This window comes from Tiliqua scincoides, chromosome 2, assembly GCF_035046505.1.
Source record: "Tiliqua scincoides isolate rTilSci1 chromosome 2, rTilSci1.hap2, whole genome shotgun sequence".
NCBI classification, from domain to species: Eukaryota; Metazoa; Chordata; class Lepidosauria; order Squamata; family Scincidae; genus Tiliqua; species Tiliqua scincoides.
This window is the reverse complement of record NC_089822.1, coordinates 165,576,720-165,595,543: the sequence shown is the minus strand read 5'-3', so window position 1 is coordinate 165,595,543 and position 18,824 is coordinate 165,576,720. Positions and strand designations below refer to the sequence as shown.

Here is an 18,824-nt window from a genome sequence, read left to right as displayed (position 1 = left end):
TGTCCCCAAGAGTCAGGCTCCAACACAGCAATGACAACTGGACCTGGTTGCCATGATGTGCCTTAGCGTCCCCTTGAAGAACCCAAGAGTGAATGAGAAGCAGGACACATGGGGAGTGCACCTGTCTTTCCATCAACACAGGTGAATTTACACATGAGGACTTTATCCCATGTTACTTTTCTTCACTCCTCCTTTAAGCAAGGAGGTCAGTGATGAGCATAAGAGGAAGTTAAAATACATGTGTCCAAATATGCATAGAAACTTCATATGTATAGATGTTTCATTCTTATTTCCTGCCTCTGCCTTTAAGATGTAAATTGTGAAGAGGAAATGACTAGACCAGCCACAAAACTAGTGAGGCAAGCATTAAGCCTCATGGATTAGTTTGGGGTTTTGCACTTCGAAACCACCACAGAGGACTTGATTCTGCCTGTGTTTATCCCCGGCTGACTGATGATTGGAAAAATTCCAGCCTTCTCTCACCCTTTGGAATTATCAAGGCTGAACTAAACATTACACACAAATGTTTGAAGCAAAACTGAGAAGGCTGCTCTTTTCTTCTTGACAGGAAAGGGGGCAATCTGGAGTGCAGACACAGCAAATAGAGAATTAAGTTCCCCTTCCCTACTACTGCTTCTTCACACCAAACTGCCCCCTTCAAAAGTGGCATTTCTCTTTAAAAGGTCCCCAAATAGGGTTGTCACTTTATTAAAGAAATCTTTGGATGGAATCTGAACACTTTCCTGGGAGTACACCTCATAAGACAGAAGGAGATTTACTTCTGAGTAAACATGCATAGGTGTGTATGAGTAGTCCATTAACTGTATGAGTTTTAATTGATCAAAACATCCAGGGTGTCTCAAAAAATGTACTCACATTGTAATGAGCTCTAATTCATACATACTTCATGGTAGAAAACCTGCAACACTCAAAACATCTAAGGGAAGCAACTGAAGAGATGTGTGGAACCATGCCAACACACCAGGAATATGAGGTGCGGGGGGCAACAGTTGAGGCAGAACCGCCCTGTTATTGTCCTTGGAAAAACACCTTTTCTCAGGTAAAAGGAAATCAGAGCCTCCTCGGGGCGGCTAAGTAGCAGGGTGGCTGCAGTGCTTTTCCATAGATTAGGATGTGTGGTTCTCAATGTCAGACCTCCCCAGCCTCACGCTCCAGGGCAAAGGTTCGCAATGGCGCCTCCCTGCGGACTGTCGCCACCCCCCATTCACCTGAGGCTTCCCTGAGGCTTTAAACTGTGCTTCCAGAAAAATGGAAGGTTTTTGGGACTGCAGTAAGCTTTTGTGGGGGCGGGAGGATGGTAGCGACGCAATCCCCAGGATTGTGCTGCTGTGGGGGACAGAAGGGTTTTTTTCTTTTCACTTACAGAAGTGAGTGCTGGCCTCTGGGGGGACAACCCCACAGACACCTCCACAAGACTCCCCAAGCCTCTAAAAAGGTAACAATTGTGATCTGAAATCACTTCCAGTTTTATGACTGCAAACAGGAAGTGGTTTCCAATCACTATTTTTACCTTTTCAGAGGCTTGGGGAGCCCTGTGAAGGTGTTTGCTGGGCTCCCCGCACTCCCATGGAGGCCAACACTCACTTCTATAAGTAAAGCCCCCTTCTGTCCCTGGTAGCAGCATGATCCTGGGGATTGCGTCGCTGCCATCCTCCCGCCCCCACAAAAGCTTACTGCAGTCCCAAAGCCTGTGGGATTTTGGGAACCACTGCTTTTATAACCAATTAAAAGATTTTATCTGATTAATCTAATTAATGAATCAGATAAACATTGCAGCCCTAGAACTGTACCTGTACAGGTTTTGCTACTCAGATTTTCCTATAATATTTACAGGGCGTGCTTCAATATCAAATACAAAACATCAGCTATCAAGTTCTGAATATCCAATATGGCCCATGGACACATTTAATGAAGAATACAGTATAATGCGGTTACATATAGTGACTCAGTTGTGGCCTCTGGGAGTCTGAAAATATTTCATTTCCCACTAAGGTTCTAGTCCCTGTCCCTTTGCTCAGTTCATTGGGAGTTTATATAAATACAGTAGTTATTATTGAAGATGGATAATGGAAATCATGTGTATGTACAAAAGAGTTGCCTATTAAACTCAACAGACCAGTTTTGTTGTTACATTGGTTATTAAAGTACTACTCTTTGGCTGCAATCCTGTACACACTTATCTGGGAGTAAATTACACTGAACTCAGTGGGGCTTACTTCTGAATAGAAATTCATGAGATAGTGCTGTTTGTGGTTTTATCTAGAGCAGGGCATTTCAGATGGAACATTGAACAGAAGTGTCCAGAGACTGTAGAACACCTAGGTTTAAAGCCTCTACAAAACTCATGTGTCAATATCAGATAATTCCCAGCTTATCCTACTACACAGGGATATTTTTCAGGATAGAACGCCATTCTGAGCTTCCCAGAATAAGGACATGAAACAAATAAATGTCTTTAGTAAACAGCTGTACACTACATAGCTCAGCTCACTTGCTTGACATGTCTAACTACGGTTGTTTCTTACTGCACTGACTCATTTCACTGAAGCAACTGCAATGCAGGGTATCTTGCTTGCTTCAGCTATCAGCTTGGCCTACTGTTATTTCAATAATGATACTAGCTAATTTGTTAAGGGTTAAGTGTATTGTGTGTGGCTTAGCACTAAGACTAGGCCTAAGTGACTTTCAGATCAGTTTCTTCACTACAGTTTCAATTATTCTATAATATCTGAACTTATTATTTGTGAGATCCAATTTGCACTAACTGTTAAAGAAGCATTAGCAAAGAAACTAATTCTTTTTTTTTTTTCCTTTTTAGAATATTGAATTCTTCAGAAAATTCTTTACATGGAAAGCCCTGGTTTTAGGAAGCTAAATGACATCTACGTATAAGGGAAGCGTTAGGCCCACTTTTGTACTCAAATACTAAAAGATAATGCTGAAGTAGCTCCCTGTTCACATATGTAAGCAACACAATGAGGCAACCCATGATTACCATTCTTGATGTCAACTGCCAAACTAGAGACATGGAGCTGACAGAACCCTTCCTGCAAAAGGGTACTCAATAATAGGCTGACTTTTCATTTGAGAGGTGTGATTTATTTTGACATAATACACAAGGCAAAGAAAGAAGAATTCATTAGGGTGAAACAGATTGCTGCATAAACCATTGAAAATCAAGCCACAAGCAGGTGGCAGAGACAAGGGATGTCTTAAAGAGACAGGTGTGTAACATGGTGGTGACACAAGGCATTGCCTTAACTATGAAAAGCCAACTGCTTAGCCTCAGTGGCTTTTTCTCAAGCCCACAGGATTTGCACAGCTGTTTACCAATTACAGCCAGTTGCATCCACATTAATGAACTCTTTATTCACTCTGATAGATGATAGGGTTTGAGCAGAAGACTCCTGTCATCCAAAAGCATGGGAAGGTGAGGCAGGTTGGTGGGAGTACAAATGCTGGTTCATTAACATGTATGATAGGGCAAGCTTAACAGAACATAATGTAACACATCAAGTGTAAGTCAATTTTATTTTACAGGTTGAGTCTCCTTATTCACAAGGGTTCCTTCCCACAACTCAGTGGGTGGCAAAAATCGCATTAAAGCTAATCCATTTAAAAAACAATGTCCTCTTGCTCAGCAATTTAAAAACAACCTTGCTGACCTTTTGTAATACACACAGAGGCAATCAGTCTCTCTCCAGGAGCTTAGAAAGACTTCACTCTTTACAAAGGCTTCTTTCTTTGAAAAGAAAGACTATCGGGCGGGGGAGGGGGTTCTCAGCGGCCTCCACAAGGTAAGGGAACAAACATTTCCTTACCTTGGGGTTCCACTGTTACTGCATCAGAGCTGGAAAGTTGGATAGCACTGGGACCTACATCACTTTTAACCTTTAATTCATTTGACAGATGTTTCAGACGCATGATCTTTTTTTCCCTTTGGCTCTTCTTTGTGCTTCTTCAATTCCTTATATACTTCTATACCATCATTTTCAAGAACTCTATAAAACGTTATTTTATTTCTATAAAACGTTATGAGATCTTCTGTATTCTTTTCTATCCCTTCCCTAATAATCCACATAATTCTGTTTGCCCTTTTAGTTGTCACCGAACATTGATCTGACAGCAAGCTTTCCACAAAGACTACAGTACTATTCCATTGAGTGGATGATAGTTGATTCAGTAGTCAAGATGACCTGGAGTTATTTTTAGGGGTGTGCACATGAAAACTTTTAATTTTGGAACCTTATTTATTTCATTAAACACAGTTTCATTCATTTTGGGCCTGTTTGGGTCCCACACTGTTCATTTTCACATCCAGGAAACAATATGACTTGGAATAGCAAGAATCCTTTGACAACATCTCTGTGATTCCCAAGATCTCGACTGGATCCCAAATTGCAGAATATAACCTGCCCAGCATAGGCCATGATGATGATGATAATAATTAAAAATTTTAAACTTGTATTTGTTTGGGATACTTTCCACCCACTTTCCATTTTTTTAAATGTTAGCTTACTTTTGCTGCCGTCAGGAGTGGCAATGTGAAGCTCCCATACTGCTCAGGGTGCTGCAGCATCCTGCAGCAGTGTGTGTATGGGGGGGGGGGATGCCATAAGTTATAGCAGAAGCCTCCATTTTGTTGTGTCCCCTGGACTATAACTCCTTCATACATGGGAAATCCCAGAAGCAAGATCCACCACCCCCATCTCAGTTCAAGGATGTTTTCCTGCCCCTCTCTTCAGATTCTGAGGGCTCCCTTTAGAGCAGGAGTGGGCAAATGTACAACTTTCGGGGTCCTGGACCTTTAACAATAGTATAGAAAAGGAAATTTCAGCAGGCGCAGCTTGTCATCTCACAGGTGGCAAGTTGCACCTGCTGAAATTCTCTCTCCTACACAATTGTTAAAGTTCCAGGATCCCTAAAGTTGAAGGTTTGCCCACCTGTGATCTAAATGCTGAGAAACCAACCTTCCGCCTAGTCAACAGTACTGCTTCCAGTTCATGTTGGTGGCCCCAAGACCTTCAATGGGAGTGTGCACACTATAGGCCTGAATTTTGCTACCTGCAACACCAACCTGGAATGAATAACATCAGTCCTGAAGCACATCTAACATCTTTTCTTCTTATCTCCAACTTAACTTTCACAGTCTGGTTTAGATATAGTTTAGCTAGATTAGTTTTCTTTTACAAAGGTTATCACATAATTGGTCAAAACCTTTCGCAGATCCCATGGGAAGCAGAAGTTTGGGGGTGCTCTGGTAATTTTTAAGTTCCCTTTATTCTGAGAGCATTTACACCTACTCTCTACATTCTATCTTTTTAACTAACAGCTGAGTCAATAAAAGGATGCTTCTTTAATTTGCGCATTAAAGCTTTGGTGTTTCTGAATTCAAAAAGTATGCAATATCCTTTAAACCACCCTAAATTATGTTATCTTATATTTGAATGGAATGCTTGCTCTTTTGAAACCTATATAGATTCTTCCCGAACAGATCATGTCTGCTTATGTGTTTGACCAGAATGTACCGTTAACAGCTGATTTTACTGATATGGTTAGGGAACTGATGTCTCAGATGCTCCATGCCAACAACTCCAAAACGAATGCCTACCTGGTTGTTTTAGCTGCACTCGAGCTTGTTTTTTGTGAACAGATTGTTTATTTGCCATTTGAAAAATAATTGTTTTAAGTGTGAAATTCTCTCTGCTAAGACAGGAGCATAGACATTCTGTTTCTCTGTTAGACTTTTGGCATTCCAAGGCGCTCCTTTTGCCTTCTGATGGTCCTGATTCCCCACCCCAAGTTTTTGGCAGGTTTGCTTTGCCTATTAGAGGTGCACAGTGATAATTCAGCTGTTGCCTGCACACAAGGGAAATATTTATAGGTTATGATAGCAAACTTCAGCCAACATTTTTTGCATCTTTCCTCTCTTATTGGCAGGTGTCGTTCATTGCAGGTAAGATCCTTTACTCCCAGTCCCAACACTGACGTTGTTTTGGCTGGCAGGTATCAATTACTGGCACCCTCAATTGCATGCTAAATATGCCAACTACAAGACTCCAAACTATGAGACGTAGAACATGGAAGTGCAGAGTTAGCACTAAACACTGCAAGGCCAAAATACTGAACTCGTTAATAAATTTACCGAGCCACTACACAGCTTCAGTTCTGCACTGGGACAGAATATCTCAAAAAGCTTTATAACAGCTTTATAACATGAAGATCAAACACTGACTGATGAAACACTGAAATATTTGTCACTTCGTAGAGTTCTCCATCTTACTTTACAGAATGTAGATGCAGTAACAGGAATGGTGTATGGCAGGGCTTTTCAAACTGGGGTGTCGCGACGCCCCAGCCTGCAGGCCCTGGCCCCTGCCCCCTCAAGGGGCGGGGGCAGCCTGGAGGCAGGGAGGAGGCAGCGGTGCGATCCCCAGGATTGCTTTAGCGGAGGCGGGGCGCGATCGCTCCGCTTCTACTTTCACTACTGCAGGGAGCCCTACTGCAGGTCGCGCTGGGCTCCCCGCACCCCCGGGAGGCTGCAGGGGCTTGGGTATGTGTCCATTCCCATGGACAGGGAAGGTTGTATGTAATCAAAGTAAGCAGGCTTTATCAAGCATAACAATAAATGAATTCATCGGAATGGTTACAATTCGTTCACCCCATGCTAATGTGGTTTTGCCAACAAGTGTTAATGAAAACTGGACACCTCCAAGCCAAAACTCCATTTTTTTGCATTGCTTATTCATGGCTGCTGCTCAAAAACAATGCCCCTTTCAGCTTTCCTTACTCACATCTAACAGGCAGTTCATTAACCATTCAATGAATCAGAGCCATGTGATTGCACAGGGGCATTTGCTGAAGTGACACAGTGGAAGGGGATCTCATTCACCCCATTACCTTAAAGTTACTAGAAGTCTGGAGGATCTGTGTTCGTGTGAACTGAGGCTTAGTGGTGGAAACACACAGGGATTAGGAACACATGCATTTAAGTGAATTTACATCTGACAATGGTTCTTTAAATTTGGTTTATTTTATTTCAGGTATGCAGTGGAGAAGCAGATGACACAGAATCTGGAAAATAACCTGCATGCCAGACATGTAATATTGGAAGATAACATGAAGAGGGCATCAGTACCATGGACAGAACTTAAAGAAAAGATGGAAGGACAAGAAATGTGCTGGAGAGGGACGCTCACAGCTTTGAGCATTTTGCTGAATGATCTGAAGAAAAGGCCTTTATCCAAGTACCAGCTTAGACAGCACCTTTTGTAAATCTTTATGAGGCTCTGTAGGATAATTCACCATGCTGAACACCACATATTGGAAATAAAAGGACATGTGTCTCAAAGATAAGTTGTAGGTGGTCACACAAACATTTCAAAGTCAAATGTAGTGTTTGCTGCAACACTTCATTTGCACTCCTTCATGCTTTTTCCTTCCTATTCTGTTGGAATGGTTCATATCATATATTGAATATGGTAACTGCCAGCTCCCCCATCTCTATTTCTGCCTCTTATTTTCTCCCATCCACCTGCCATCATTTCCTCCTCTCCTTGCTTAATTTCTACTTACCTGTGTTTCCATACTTTGCACATCTCCTGATACAAATCCCTCTTGATTATGCATTTCCCTCCTCATAATATTTTGTTCATTTTGCATTGGTGGCAGCTCTCCCAAACTAAGATGCACTTGGCTTATGAAAGATACAGAATGGCTGTGACAAAACGAAACTACTTAAGGCCTTACATATATAGTATTCACACATAAGGGAATTCTGTGTTCCTAATACTGTTTAAACCCTTTTTAAAAAGCCTGAGCAGGAGCTGCTAGTGTGCTAGAAATGTGATGGTTGGTTTTGCTATACGATACTTGTTTAGAGTGCAATGTAATGTAAGAAGAAATTATTTTTTCATTACATATAATCTGAAATGTAAGTTCTCCATTTCTCTAAGGATGTTTCTTAAGAAACCCTGATACTAATAGTTGTGAGCACCTTGACATTCTATTCCAACCCTGTTACTGAGTACATATACTGCAGATACAGATATATAGAATTTTAAGAGGTTTCTAAGTTAAGTTGTGGTGGACTAAGGTCCCCAGGATGGGGCCTGGTACTCTAAGCATTTCCTGCAGGGACCCATGTGTAGAATGACCTTTGGTACTGAAAAGGGGGAAGAGGCCAATGTCTTCTGAGAGGGTAGATGGGAAAATATCGGCTGGCGGTGAGAAAAAGCTAAAGAGAAGGAAAGGCAGGAAATGAGACTTCTGACAGACTTACAGAGAGTTGCGCGAGTCTTAATTGACAGCCCACTTCAGTGCAGGATAATGTTTCTCATTGAGTAGCATGAGTCACTAGGAAATCACCTTGATGATATATTAGGCACTTGCATAATTTTTATCTGGTACTTGAAAAATGGAGAAACTCAGTGGCAAAAAGTCTCCCTTGTGGAGAGTTAAGGAACAAGATTACTGTAGGATAATTTAAATGTCAAGGAGCAAAGATGTGCAAAACTGAAAAGTTTTTTGCCATCAATGATCATATAAGCCTTGATCAAGGCTTCCCTCTAAATACAGATCCAGCAAGGATGGGGCATGAGACTCTGAACAGTTAAGTTCATAATTTGCTAATATTTTGAAATTGCAAGCTTATAGTTCAGTACAGTACGTGGCTGGTGGACTGTGTTTAGTTTAATAGTTTTGCAGGCCTGAGGTAGATGTTCAGCCTATAGTTCCACAAACTCAATGCAAATCTGAAAGTCACAATGATTTTTTTAAAAAGCTTCTTAGTAGTAAGAGAGATGATATAGCCCCAACATTATCCACTGGTGCCTTTAATCTCTCTAGTCTAGACAGAGGCTATGACTCTGCTGCACTTACTGGACAATGGAATCTATAAGCCTGTATTGCAATGTTTATTTTATCTTGAACTATTAATGTTGGATTTTGGTTCACTAAGCCTGCAATCCTAACCACACTTTCCTGAGAGTAAGTCCCATTGAACAAAATAGGACTTACTTCAGAGTAAACCTGGTTAGAATTGTGCCCTAAGTTCCTTATGTTCAGCATAAATTAAGAATTAAAAATATACCTGTAAACTGAGAACATGGATCGTATGGCTGATGAGTTAACATGTAATTAATATGTAATGTGAACCATGCTTTATTTTATTTTATTCAAATGTAGTTAGAATAACATGCTCTAAGCTAACTGTCATACAGATTAACTGCACAGAAGATGCCCTCTATGCCAATATGTATATGACAAATATCTGGAGTGAAGAGGGCAAGTAGAGTCTCTTCTATGGCAGCCTTAAATGGGTATTACTTTGTACCGCAAACACTCCAGGTAATGGAGGCAGTGCAAGCAAATTGAATAAAGCAATGGAACATCATGCACAGCATGTTTTTGTTATGTGATTAGCTTGAGCCTGCTCCTTTCAGCAGGAGCTGAGAAGAGGACCTTAGTGCAGAGAGACCTGGCATCACTAGCCGACCTATAGTTCGAGCGCTCTCCAATTTATTATCCTAGAACAAGAGCACATCCTCATCCCATGGTTTGGAGAATATGCTTTGCAACAATTTTATAGACTGAAATGTCAGACTGAGATGACTCATCCAGCAGAGTGTCATACCAGAAACATAAATCATCATAGCTCAGGAACTTGTGGAATGTCAAAACCCTGAATTCATTGGTTTAGCATTCATGGTACTTAACATGTCATGTACCCCTGTTTCCATCTCCAGATGGTCTCTCTATTGATCTGCTACTCAGCCTTTGGAACACAGCTATGCCATAAAAGAGCAAGAAAACAAAAACAAAAACATGTCCTGGTGCAAGAAAATACTAACACAGATTCACAGACACATTCAGCTCAACTAACACAGCACTGAACACAGTAAATTAATGTTGCCACCTGGGATAAAGCCATAACATGAAGCTGCACTTCTCCAGAAGGAGTTCTATCAGACGCTTGCAATGATGGTAGCTTATTTCTGAAGCTAAAGTCAGCTTGCTGGGACAGCTCTGTATAGCCACTGTCCACAGGCAACACTACTGAGATAGTGTAGCCATTACAACCCAGTACAACAATTCAAACAGAATACCAAAAGACATGCCTGCAATTACAGCATCTGAAGCAATGAAGTCAGATAAGCAAGCCAACATGTACACATACAAGTATGACACTTGCATGCAAATAGCAGCATTCATCAATAGTTTAGGATGTGTACTCCTCAGGCCCACCAGCTACACCTTAATGCATATAGTGCTTTCAGATATACACACATCAAATACTATTGAGATCATAAGATCGGCCCTGCTGGATCAGACCAAAATCCTTCTAGCATAGCGTTCCGTTTCCAACAATGGCCAGTCTGGTGTCTCTGAGAAGCTCACAATCAGAACTATTTACTTGTAAACATTTACACAGCTAAACCTAAGTCTCAGACCAATAAGACACAGAATGCAAAGTTGTCACATCAGACACAGCTAGGCAAGCAGCTTTGCCAAGTCTCACAGCTCAAACAGATGAACCTGGCCTCCAAAATAATTCAGACACTGTTCAGTTTTGGCAGCAATCTGAAACATATTTAGTTGGAAGAAAGTCCTGTTGAAATAAATAGGGCTAACTTCAGAGTAAACATATTTAGGATTGGGATATTAAAGATTAAATTCAAGCTCTTTTATGTGAGCACTTAAGAGTGATATTTTCAAGGCTTCTTCATTGACACAGAAGACTGGAAGTTGTTTTTCTATAACAACAGAGCTTGAAAATAAAAGTTATTGTAATGAATTATATTACAGCAAATCCAGCAATTTGGGGAAAAAATCAATTCTAGGCGGGCTCCTAATTAAACAGTGAGAGTTGGCAAAATTTGATAAAGCTAGATAGCAAAGCTCATTCACCCTTTCCTGGTCTTCTATGTGGCCACTATGCCTTAGCTTTTTGGGGGGAGGGAGGCTCCATTTTCTTCTTTCTGCTTTCTTGCTTTGACAACCAGACTTGCATTTTAATGCAAATTATCCCCTCCTCAAGTGCAGAAGGAGTGAGGATATTCTTTCAAATAAAAACATATATTCTACAGAAAGTCTGTTAGAAGCCAAGAGAAAAGCCTGCAACATACCAGCATCTGACCTGGGAGCTTTTCTAGCAATTTCAGTGGCTATCTTCTGTGACTCTGGGAAAGCTTTCTGGATATAGGGATACCCCACTCTGGGCTCTCCCTCCTTGAACTCTTTACCATCTCCAGTTGAAACCGCCGTGTGTACCCACACAACCTGTCCTGGGAAGGATGGGCTCAGAGGAAGTTCATACAAGTCATCTTTCTGAAAGTTGGATCCTTGTTCATGTGTTGTGTCCACTTCCCTTTCAGATTTGTGCTGCACTTTCTGCGTGCCACCCTGCCCCACAGGAAAGTGTAATCCCATATGGGCTCCCATATGCCTCCACCTCAGTAAACTTTATTGGAACACACAAAACACAGACAATACACACATATATTGGTTCTTCTGAGACAGTTCCACAGAACTCACACTGCTTTGGATGACATTTGTGAATGAGGTTTTCTTCTGGGTTAAACAGCAAGAATCGTGAGAAAAAGAAAACTTTTTTGTTTGTTTTACAACTCATGAATGGTGAGCATCCATGGGAACAACAACAACAACAGTGATGGATATATGAAACAATATGTCTCCATATACAGTACATTGTTTCTATAGAAATAGTATCTCCATATACATCTATGTAAATGTACAACAGTCTCACAGTGAGTCAGCAGGAAACAATGTTGGGTTATCAATGTGGTTTTGCACCTGCCCAGCAGCACAGACCAGCCTCAATGTACTAATGCATCACAGAGTGAGGTGGACCCTGGAAGAGACTTGACAGTCAGCTATCTTGCAAGTTATATCTTAGAACCGGTGCACAGCATAGAGAGGGCTATCCCTCTCTTCTCTCAAGTCTTTCAAGGAGGTTAACTCACTCTTCAACAGTCTGAATAAGGAATGTGCACAAGAAACATTAAAAATAATAATCACACTATTGTATATTAGAAACCCACCCAAATAGGCAACAATGTGATTAAAAGAAAAGCCATCAAGGTTCTGGTAACAACAAGCTCCTGGGTATCAGCTGTGATCACCATGACTCCTAGATGGTATGGTCTGTGTAATTTGCCATTTCACATCACCACATCAGCAAACTAGCATTGAACTGTATACACATGAAGTTACACAGAACATACACAGTGCAAAATATGAATACTGGCATATTTTAAGATTTGTACAGTATATTATATATGTGCATATATATTTTTATATCTTTCACAGATTAGGTAGACACACAAAAATATATAACCCTTAAAGAAATCATTTTATAAAATACTTATCATATTGGGGGGAAATATACCTAAATAAAGTGCACTCCTGTTATACTGAATATGCGGATACAAATCCAACAGAAGTAGTGACTAATATGAATGGTAACTTTGTGGAACAGTCTATAAGGAGCATCTCTTGCAGAAATCCCACTGAAACTGTAGAAGAGAAAGCTAGAAGAGATCAAAAGGTCAACTAGTTTAGTGACCTAAGAAGTGATAGGGCCAAGAATCCACTTGTACCCTATAAATCAATTTATGCAGTCCAGATTCCAACATGCTAGAGGCAGAGAGCAGATGAACCACACAAGGTACCTGGAAAAGCAAATATCTCCAGACGACTTATGCTAGTGAGTCATACTATATGATGCAGATAAATGCAAAACAAAACAAAATTCCCCGGGCCATAGATAGAGAAGCCCCTGGCCCAATAGCAAATCACTTTCTAAAGAGCTATACAGAATAGGAACACCTCCGCCACACCCACTACCCAATCTTAGCTAGACTGGTTTGGAAGTTGGAAAGGGTACCTTTGGGACTAGTTTAAAACCATATGAGCTTGTGTAACACACCAACATATCATTTGTGCAAAATCTGTCCTCTTGTTCGACTCTTATTCACATTAGTGAAGGTTGTGTAGGAGATGTTCCTAGTAGATTTATCCATAATATCTGGCATTTGTACTAAACAATTAGTTGTGTCTGATGTAAACATTTGCTTATGTGATATGCATGTACAGCATAAGTGGAGTGCACTATGTTTCCAAAGTAATACCCCACTTCAGGAACAGTGCTGCTTTTCCATCCCGTGGTGGCATCACACCCCTTTCTGTTTTTCTGACCAAGATATGGCAGCAAGACAGGCAGTCTGCATCCATGCACCCAGGAACACACAGAATACATGCTGTCAAACTTTAAAAAGCAGCTGGAGCCTGTCTGCCTGCCAAGCTATGCCCTCCCCATACCCTCATGCAATCCCCTCTGCAGGATTTAAGAGACCTCCCAGGGCACTTTATTCAACCTACAACGCTATGTGCCAGCATAAATCTACTTACTATCTTCTCTGGTGTCACACATAACCCAACTTCCAAGTGAGAGATTACAGCCAAACCCATCTTTTCTATTTAGCAAAAAATGGTTTCCACTGTACCCTTGCTGTGTCCTCTTCCTAATGTGACAAACCCGGAGGAGATGAAATTATGGAAATCTGGACCTCCACTTCGATAAATATCCTTTCCATAGTGACCTGCCAAGAAAAGATGAGAAACAACACATCACTTTATGCAATTCATCCTGGTCTGCCTTCAAGTCAACAACAGCCACTGTTCCTGACCTTTCGTCCAACCTTGTTTATCTCACCTTTTGCAGACCGTAAGTCTACGCCACATCTCTGTTTCATACAGTAACCACACAACTGTTGGCACTAAGCAAACAAATTAGTGGCAGTAGTAGGGGATCACACTCAGAGCAGATCACTTAGCATCTGCTAGGCAAGCAATTTTCAACCATGGCACACTGTGTTGTTGGCATCCTTCAGTCTTGGAAGACTATGGTATCATGCTCTGAATGGTGGTTCTGGAACAGTGTCCTCTCCAGTGCGCAAAGCCTGCGTAAAGTAGATATGGCGGATAGACCCATGCAGCAAATCCCCCCTCTCCACGTCGCTGAAATGGTCCAATGGAAAGGCAGAAGCCAATACGGTTGGTTCCAGCGGTGTCGCAGGAGTTGCCAGAATGTGACTGTGTTCAGCCATGAACTGCCTCAGGGACTCCGGCTCCTGATTTTGCCTCGAGGTTGACTCCTGAAGCCTTTTCCATAACTGGATGTAGCCACAAGGCAGTGGAGGTTTGGGATCAGAGTTTTCCTTCTCTCAGATGAGCTGCCTTCCCAGGCTATTGAGTCCCATCTACCTGGTGACTGTTTAGTCGCCTCTTACGACAAGTACAGCCAAACTGAGGGCCTATTCTTATCCCCCAGCCCCCAGGGGAGGCACACTGGTGTGCTGTAAACAGTTTGCAGGTGTGCCGTGGGAGTTTGGGGGAGGCTCATTTATTAGTAGGGTCTTTGGGGGTTTGAGGGAGGGCAGAACCTGTATCATTTTTCAGTCAGCTGCTGTTGGGATTGGATATGCTATTTCATGTAAGCTTGTGCTAATGCATTTTGTTATTTCTTTATCTTAATAGTCACTTTATAAATGATAAAATATATCCTTAAAAAACTGATGGTGTGCCTTGACAATTTTAATGCCTTGTCAGTGTGCTGGGAGTTGAAAAAGACTGTAAATTGCTGTGCTAGACTGATGCTGCTTCATCAGCAATTCTTCTGCTAAATATTTATGCCAAAAGAGACCCATACAGCAGTGGTTCCCAAACTGTGAGATGTGTCAGACAGGGGAGCTGCGGAATCCTCATGAAAAACCCACCACCCTATACAATGTATAGGATTATAGCCCTAATGGAGACCTGTGGCCAGTGGCCCAGTAGATCAAGGGAGCTTCCAGATGAAAAAGTTTGGTAACCTTACAGGCTTAGATTTGGCTCAGAGGTCACCACATGGTAGACCCCCTACTCTAGATGTATGCTATTAACTGGGAAAACAAAGAGTCTTTTGGCACCTTCAAAACTAATACTGAACATTAATTTCTGTATAAACTTTTGGAACGACAGTACTATAGACTGGAGCACTGTTGAAACCAAAGTGGGAGAAAGAACCGAAAATAAATGATGAAAGCACTTGTGGGCTCCTATTTCACACAAATACAATGGGTACTATTTCATTTTTTTTTTCCTTCTAAGCAACCACTTAAATTTTAGGTCAAACTGAACAAAGACATACTGGGAACAAATCAACTGGCTCCCATATCTCTTGCCCCTTGAGAATCCCAAGAAAGGGTAATTGCAAAACATCATTTTGCCAGAAGCATCTTAGCAGAAATTGTATTTCTTTGGGAGCAGAGTTTCTGCTTGCTGATACATGAGGAGATGCTCTAGTGATTTTATATATCCCTCTGTTCTACACCAACTCTCTGGTTATCACTTCCTTCAGTGAAACTATTGATACATGAACACTTATCTTTGGGAAGGGCTGGGAGAAACACTAGAGGGCCAAATGCAACAGCCATTATATAGGCATATTTGTTTTTATTTCACAGTTGATTGGCAATAAATAGCTCCTGCTGCTCTCTCCCTCTGGCCAAAGAGATCAGAGGGACAGGACTGCAGATGCAAGAGAAAAAGTCATAGGAAAACAAAAATCTAAACAAAAGCATGAGTTACTACTGCCCAATCCTATGGTGGCCTTGTGCAGATGGCTCTCATTAGCGTAAAGCCTTGGCTACCACTGCGTGAGCTGCTGCAAAAGTGGACAGCTTGCTAATAACAGTGTGGAAGCAGGTACGCCCCACACCAGCAGTGATAGGCCACCAAATCCATGCCAGAGCAGGTAGGTCAGTTGTGGGGGTGGTTCGGAGAAAGACTGTGGGCAGCGAGGATGAAAGGAGTGGGCCGGGTTGCATGTGGAAGGATCTCGGTGGCCACAACACACACTTGAGTTCACTTTCTGCAGCCTGCTATGACCCAGATCACTTCAGTAGTGACTTAGCCAAAAGCAGCTCCCTTGGATGTTTCACAATTTTTGAATCTGCCAGTGTTTCTCAAACTGTGGGTAGGGACCCACTAGGTGGGTCCCCATTCATTTCAATATTTTATTGTTAATATATTGCGACTTGATGTGACCGTGGTATATGATTTCATTTAGGGAAAAGTTACAGATCTGTGTTTTTAACAGGCTGTTATGTGTATGCTTTCAACAACGATAGTAAATGGGATATACTCCTGAGAAAGCATGGGTAAGATTGCAGCCTAGGAGTCCAATCCTATCCAATTTTCTAGTGCCGGTGCAGCCATGCCAATGGGGCAGGTATGTGGGAAGGTAGTCACAGAGACCTCCTCAAGGTATGGGAACATTCATTCCCTTACCTTGGGGCTGCATTGCAGTTGCACCAGTGTTGGAGAGTCGGATAGGATTGGGCCTTAGGATTGTCAAAAATTTTCCTGCTTGATTGTGTCACTTCTGCTCATGACATCACTTCAGTGGGTCCTGACAGATTCTCATTCTGAAAAGTGGGTCCCAGTGCTAAAAGTTTGAGAACCACTCAATGCCAGAATGCCAGAAAATCTATAAGGTCAACTGAAATGATTGCCTTAGGTAGCAGATTGGTGGAGGATGACCATCTCTGTCCACTTTCTTGCTTCCACTGCTCTTCCATTCCCTGAATCGGAAACAGAAAAGGGGAACTGAAGAGAAAACATGGAGCGAGGGAGCTAGAGCTAGAACACTAGAGAGGGGAGGAGCAGAGGCTGGCACATTATTGGGTAGGGGATTGAGAGCATTCGGCCTGCCGCCTCAGGTATCAGGAAATCTTGGGCCAGTTCTGATGGCAGAAATAGCAAGAAAGAATAATCTGAGGAGGAATTGCCCATATACCTTTCTAAAGGAATGAAGGGCATAGCAGACTCCAGATCTGGGACTGGTAAGCTAGTTATTTCAGGTCAGGAGTCTGAACTGATTCACAAACCACCCAAGGGTGTTTACTTCTCTGGAGGTTCCCACTGGGGAAATCAAAAAGCCCAGTCTGAAACTATTCAACATAGCCACAGTACATAGGTACATGTACCCTTTAAATTCCTTGTGATTTTGCAGGAGGGGTGGAACTCTGGCCACTGCCAGGCCTGCTTGAGACTAAGGGCTCGACTGGACTTTGGATACTGATAGGGTGACTTCTGCTATTCTCTGAAAGCCTGCTCATGTTTTGTGGCCTCTGAGTGCAAAACTGGCTTTTCCACCATCGACTGTTCATTTTTGTATGGTCTGTGACCAGCTGCTACTTTCAAGTCATCCCTCCACCCCCCACCCCCGGAGCTCCCTGTAGCTTCTTGGCCCAACTAGAACACAGATGCTGGTGCAATTTCTTGAGTGACTGCCAATTCTCAGAGTGGTAACAAAGACTAAACCAGTTAATCAAGGACCAAAACCTTAACTAACTCTAAAGCCTTCATAGAAAAAGCACAACCCCTTTAAAAGGCACCAGACCAATGAGAGCAGAACCCTGCCAGAGGCAACCAGCTACCAAATGAATCCCATCAGTCAAACAGTGGGGTGACCTACAGGTAACGATCAATCCGCAGACCCTTTGAAAAGCTTCAGTCAGAGACAAGGGTCAGAACCAAAGCTCTGTACCTCTGACTATTCATACAACCTTAATATCATAACCAATATGGACCACGGTAGCTCTCCTATGTTACGTAGAGAATGGGAGCAAGAGCACATCTGATGTCTCACTGCCTGCCTTACTTCTACTGATCATTCACCCAAGGGTGTAACGTTGGAATAGGGTCTTGCATGTTTAAAATGCAGTGCAAATGAGGCCCTTTTCAAGCTCTCTCAGATAAAATTTGGGAATTGATTGTGCAATATGAACTTCTATGATGGAACTGAAGCATCAGCATGTAGGATCTTTTTGAACATAACATTTCCAAAGTATTTGGTGTTGTGGGGGCAGGCATGCTGGATGAGTAAGGAGATAAGGAATAGGCCTGGTCCTACCATGAAGCAGGGCAAAGGACTACTTTAAGCAGCTGATCATGAGCCAGTTCTCAGGAGCTGCACAGCAACCCACCCAGCAACCCTACATGAGTAGTCTGCAGAAGAAGAAAGGTGAAATCAGCACCCCACTTTTCCCTCTTCCCTTCCTAATAGAAAAGGAAAGAGGCAGGAGAGATGAGAATTTGAAGGAAAACAAATCTGGGATGTGATTTTAAAGGCAAAGGAGCAAAATGGGTGTCATTTAGTGCTCCATTTCAAGCAGCAAAATATTACAGGCTGACACTAGTAATGTGTGCTCTTCTTGCTTTTCAGGAGATGCAGGTCTGAATTGTTCAAACTGGCCTACTTCCAAAGAAAAGCAGGCTTGGTAGAAGTTGTGGATGTGTGTGTGTGTGTGCTAAAAATGCTGGCTCCTGAGAGCACACTTCCATCCCACTGAGCTGTTGGTAACTTTGACTTCAGCCGATGGATCATGGTGCAGTACTGACATTTCAGTCTCTGTCCTGGTTTATTTACTACACATCTCAAGGGAGATATTCTGTCACAACAGCTAACTGAAAGGCAATTTATCACATACAACCCCTTCCTGGGAAAATGAACCAATGGAAGGGATGAGATGGGACCTGATAAAATTGACCTTCTGAGATACCTGAGGTCCCACTTTGGGATACTGTGAGGATAAATTCTATCCCCTGACTGCTATATTCTTTAATAGATAGGCATGTCCTAGCTGTCTGGGTGAGCAACCATTCCACTCATTGCATTGCTACCTCCATTCAGTTCCAGGTTAACCACGAAAAAATAAAAAGACAAATTCTGAAAA

The 18,824-nt window shown here is 42.1% G+C and overlaps 1 protein-coding gene across 1 annotated transcript in view; it reads right to left on the bottom strand.

The window, feature by feature from the left end:
* SHISA6 (shisa family member 6) overlaps window positions 1–18,824 on the bottom strand; it is a 320,988-nt gene that overhangs the window by 237,497 nt on the left and 64,667 nt on the right. Inside the window, exon 3 of the mRNA XM_066615832.1 lies at window positions 13,548–13,643. Coding sequence (XP_066471929.1) covers window positions 13,548–13,643 — 96 coding nt within the window. The remainder of the gene's footprint in view (window positions 1–13,547; window positions 13,644–18,824) is intronic.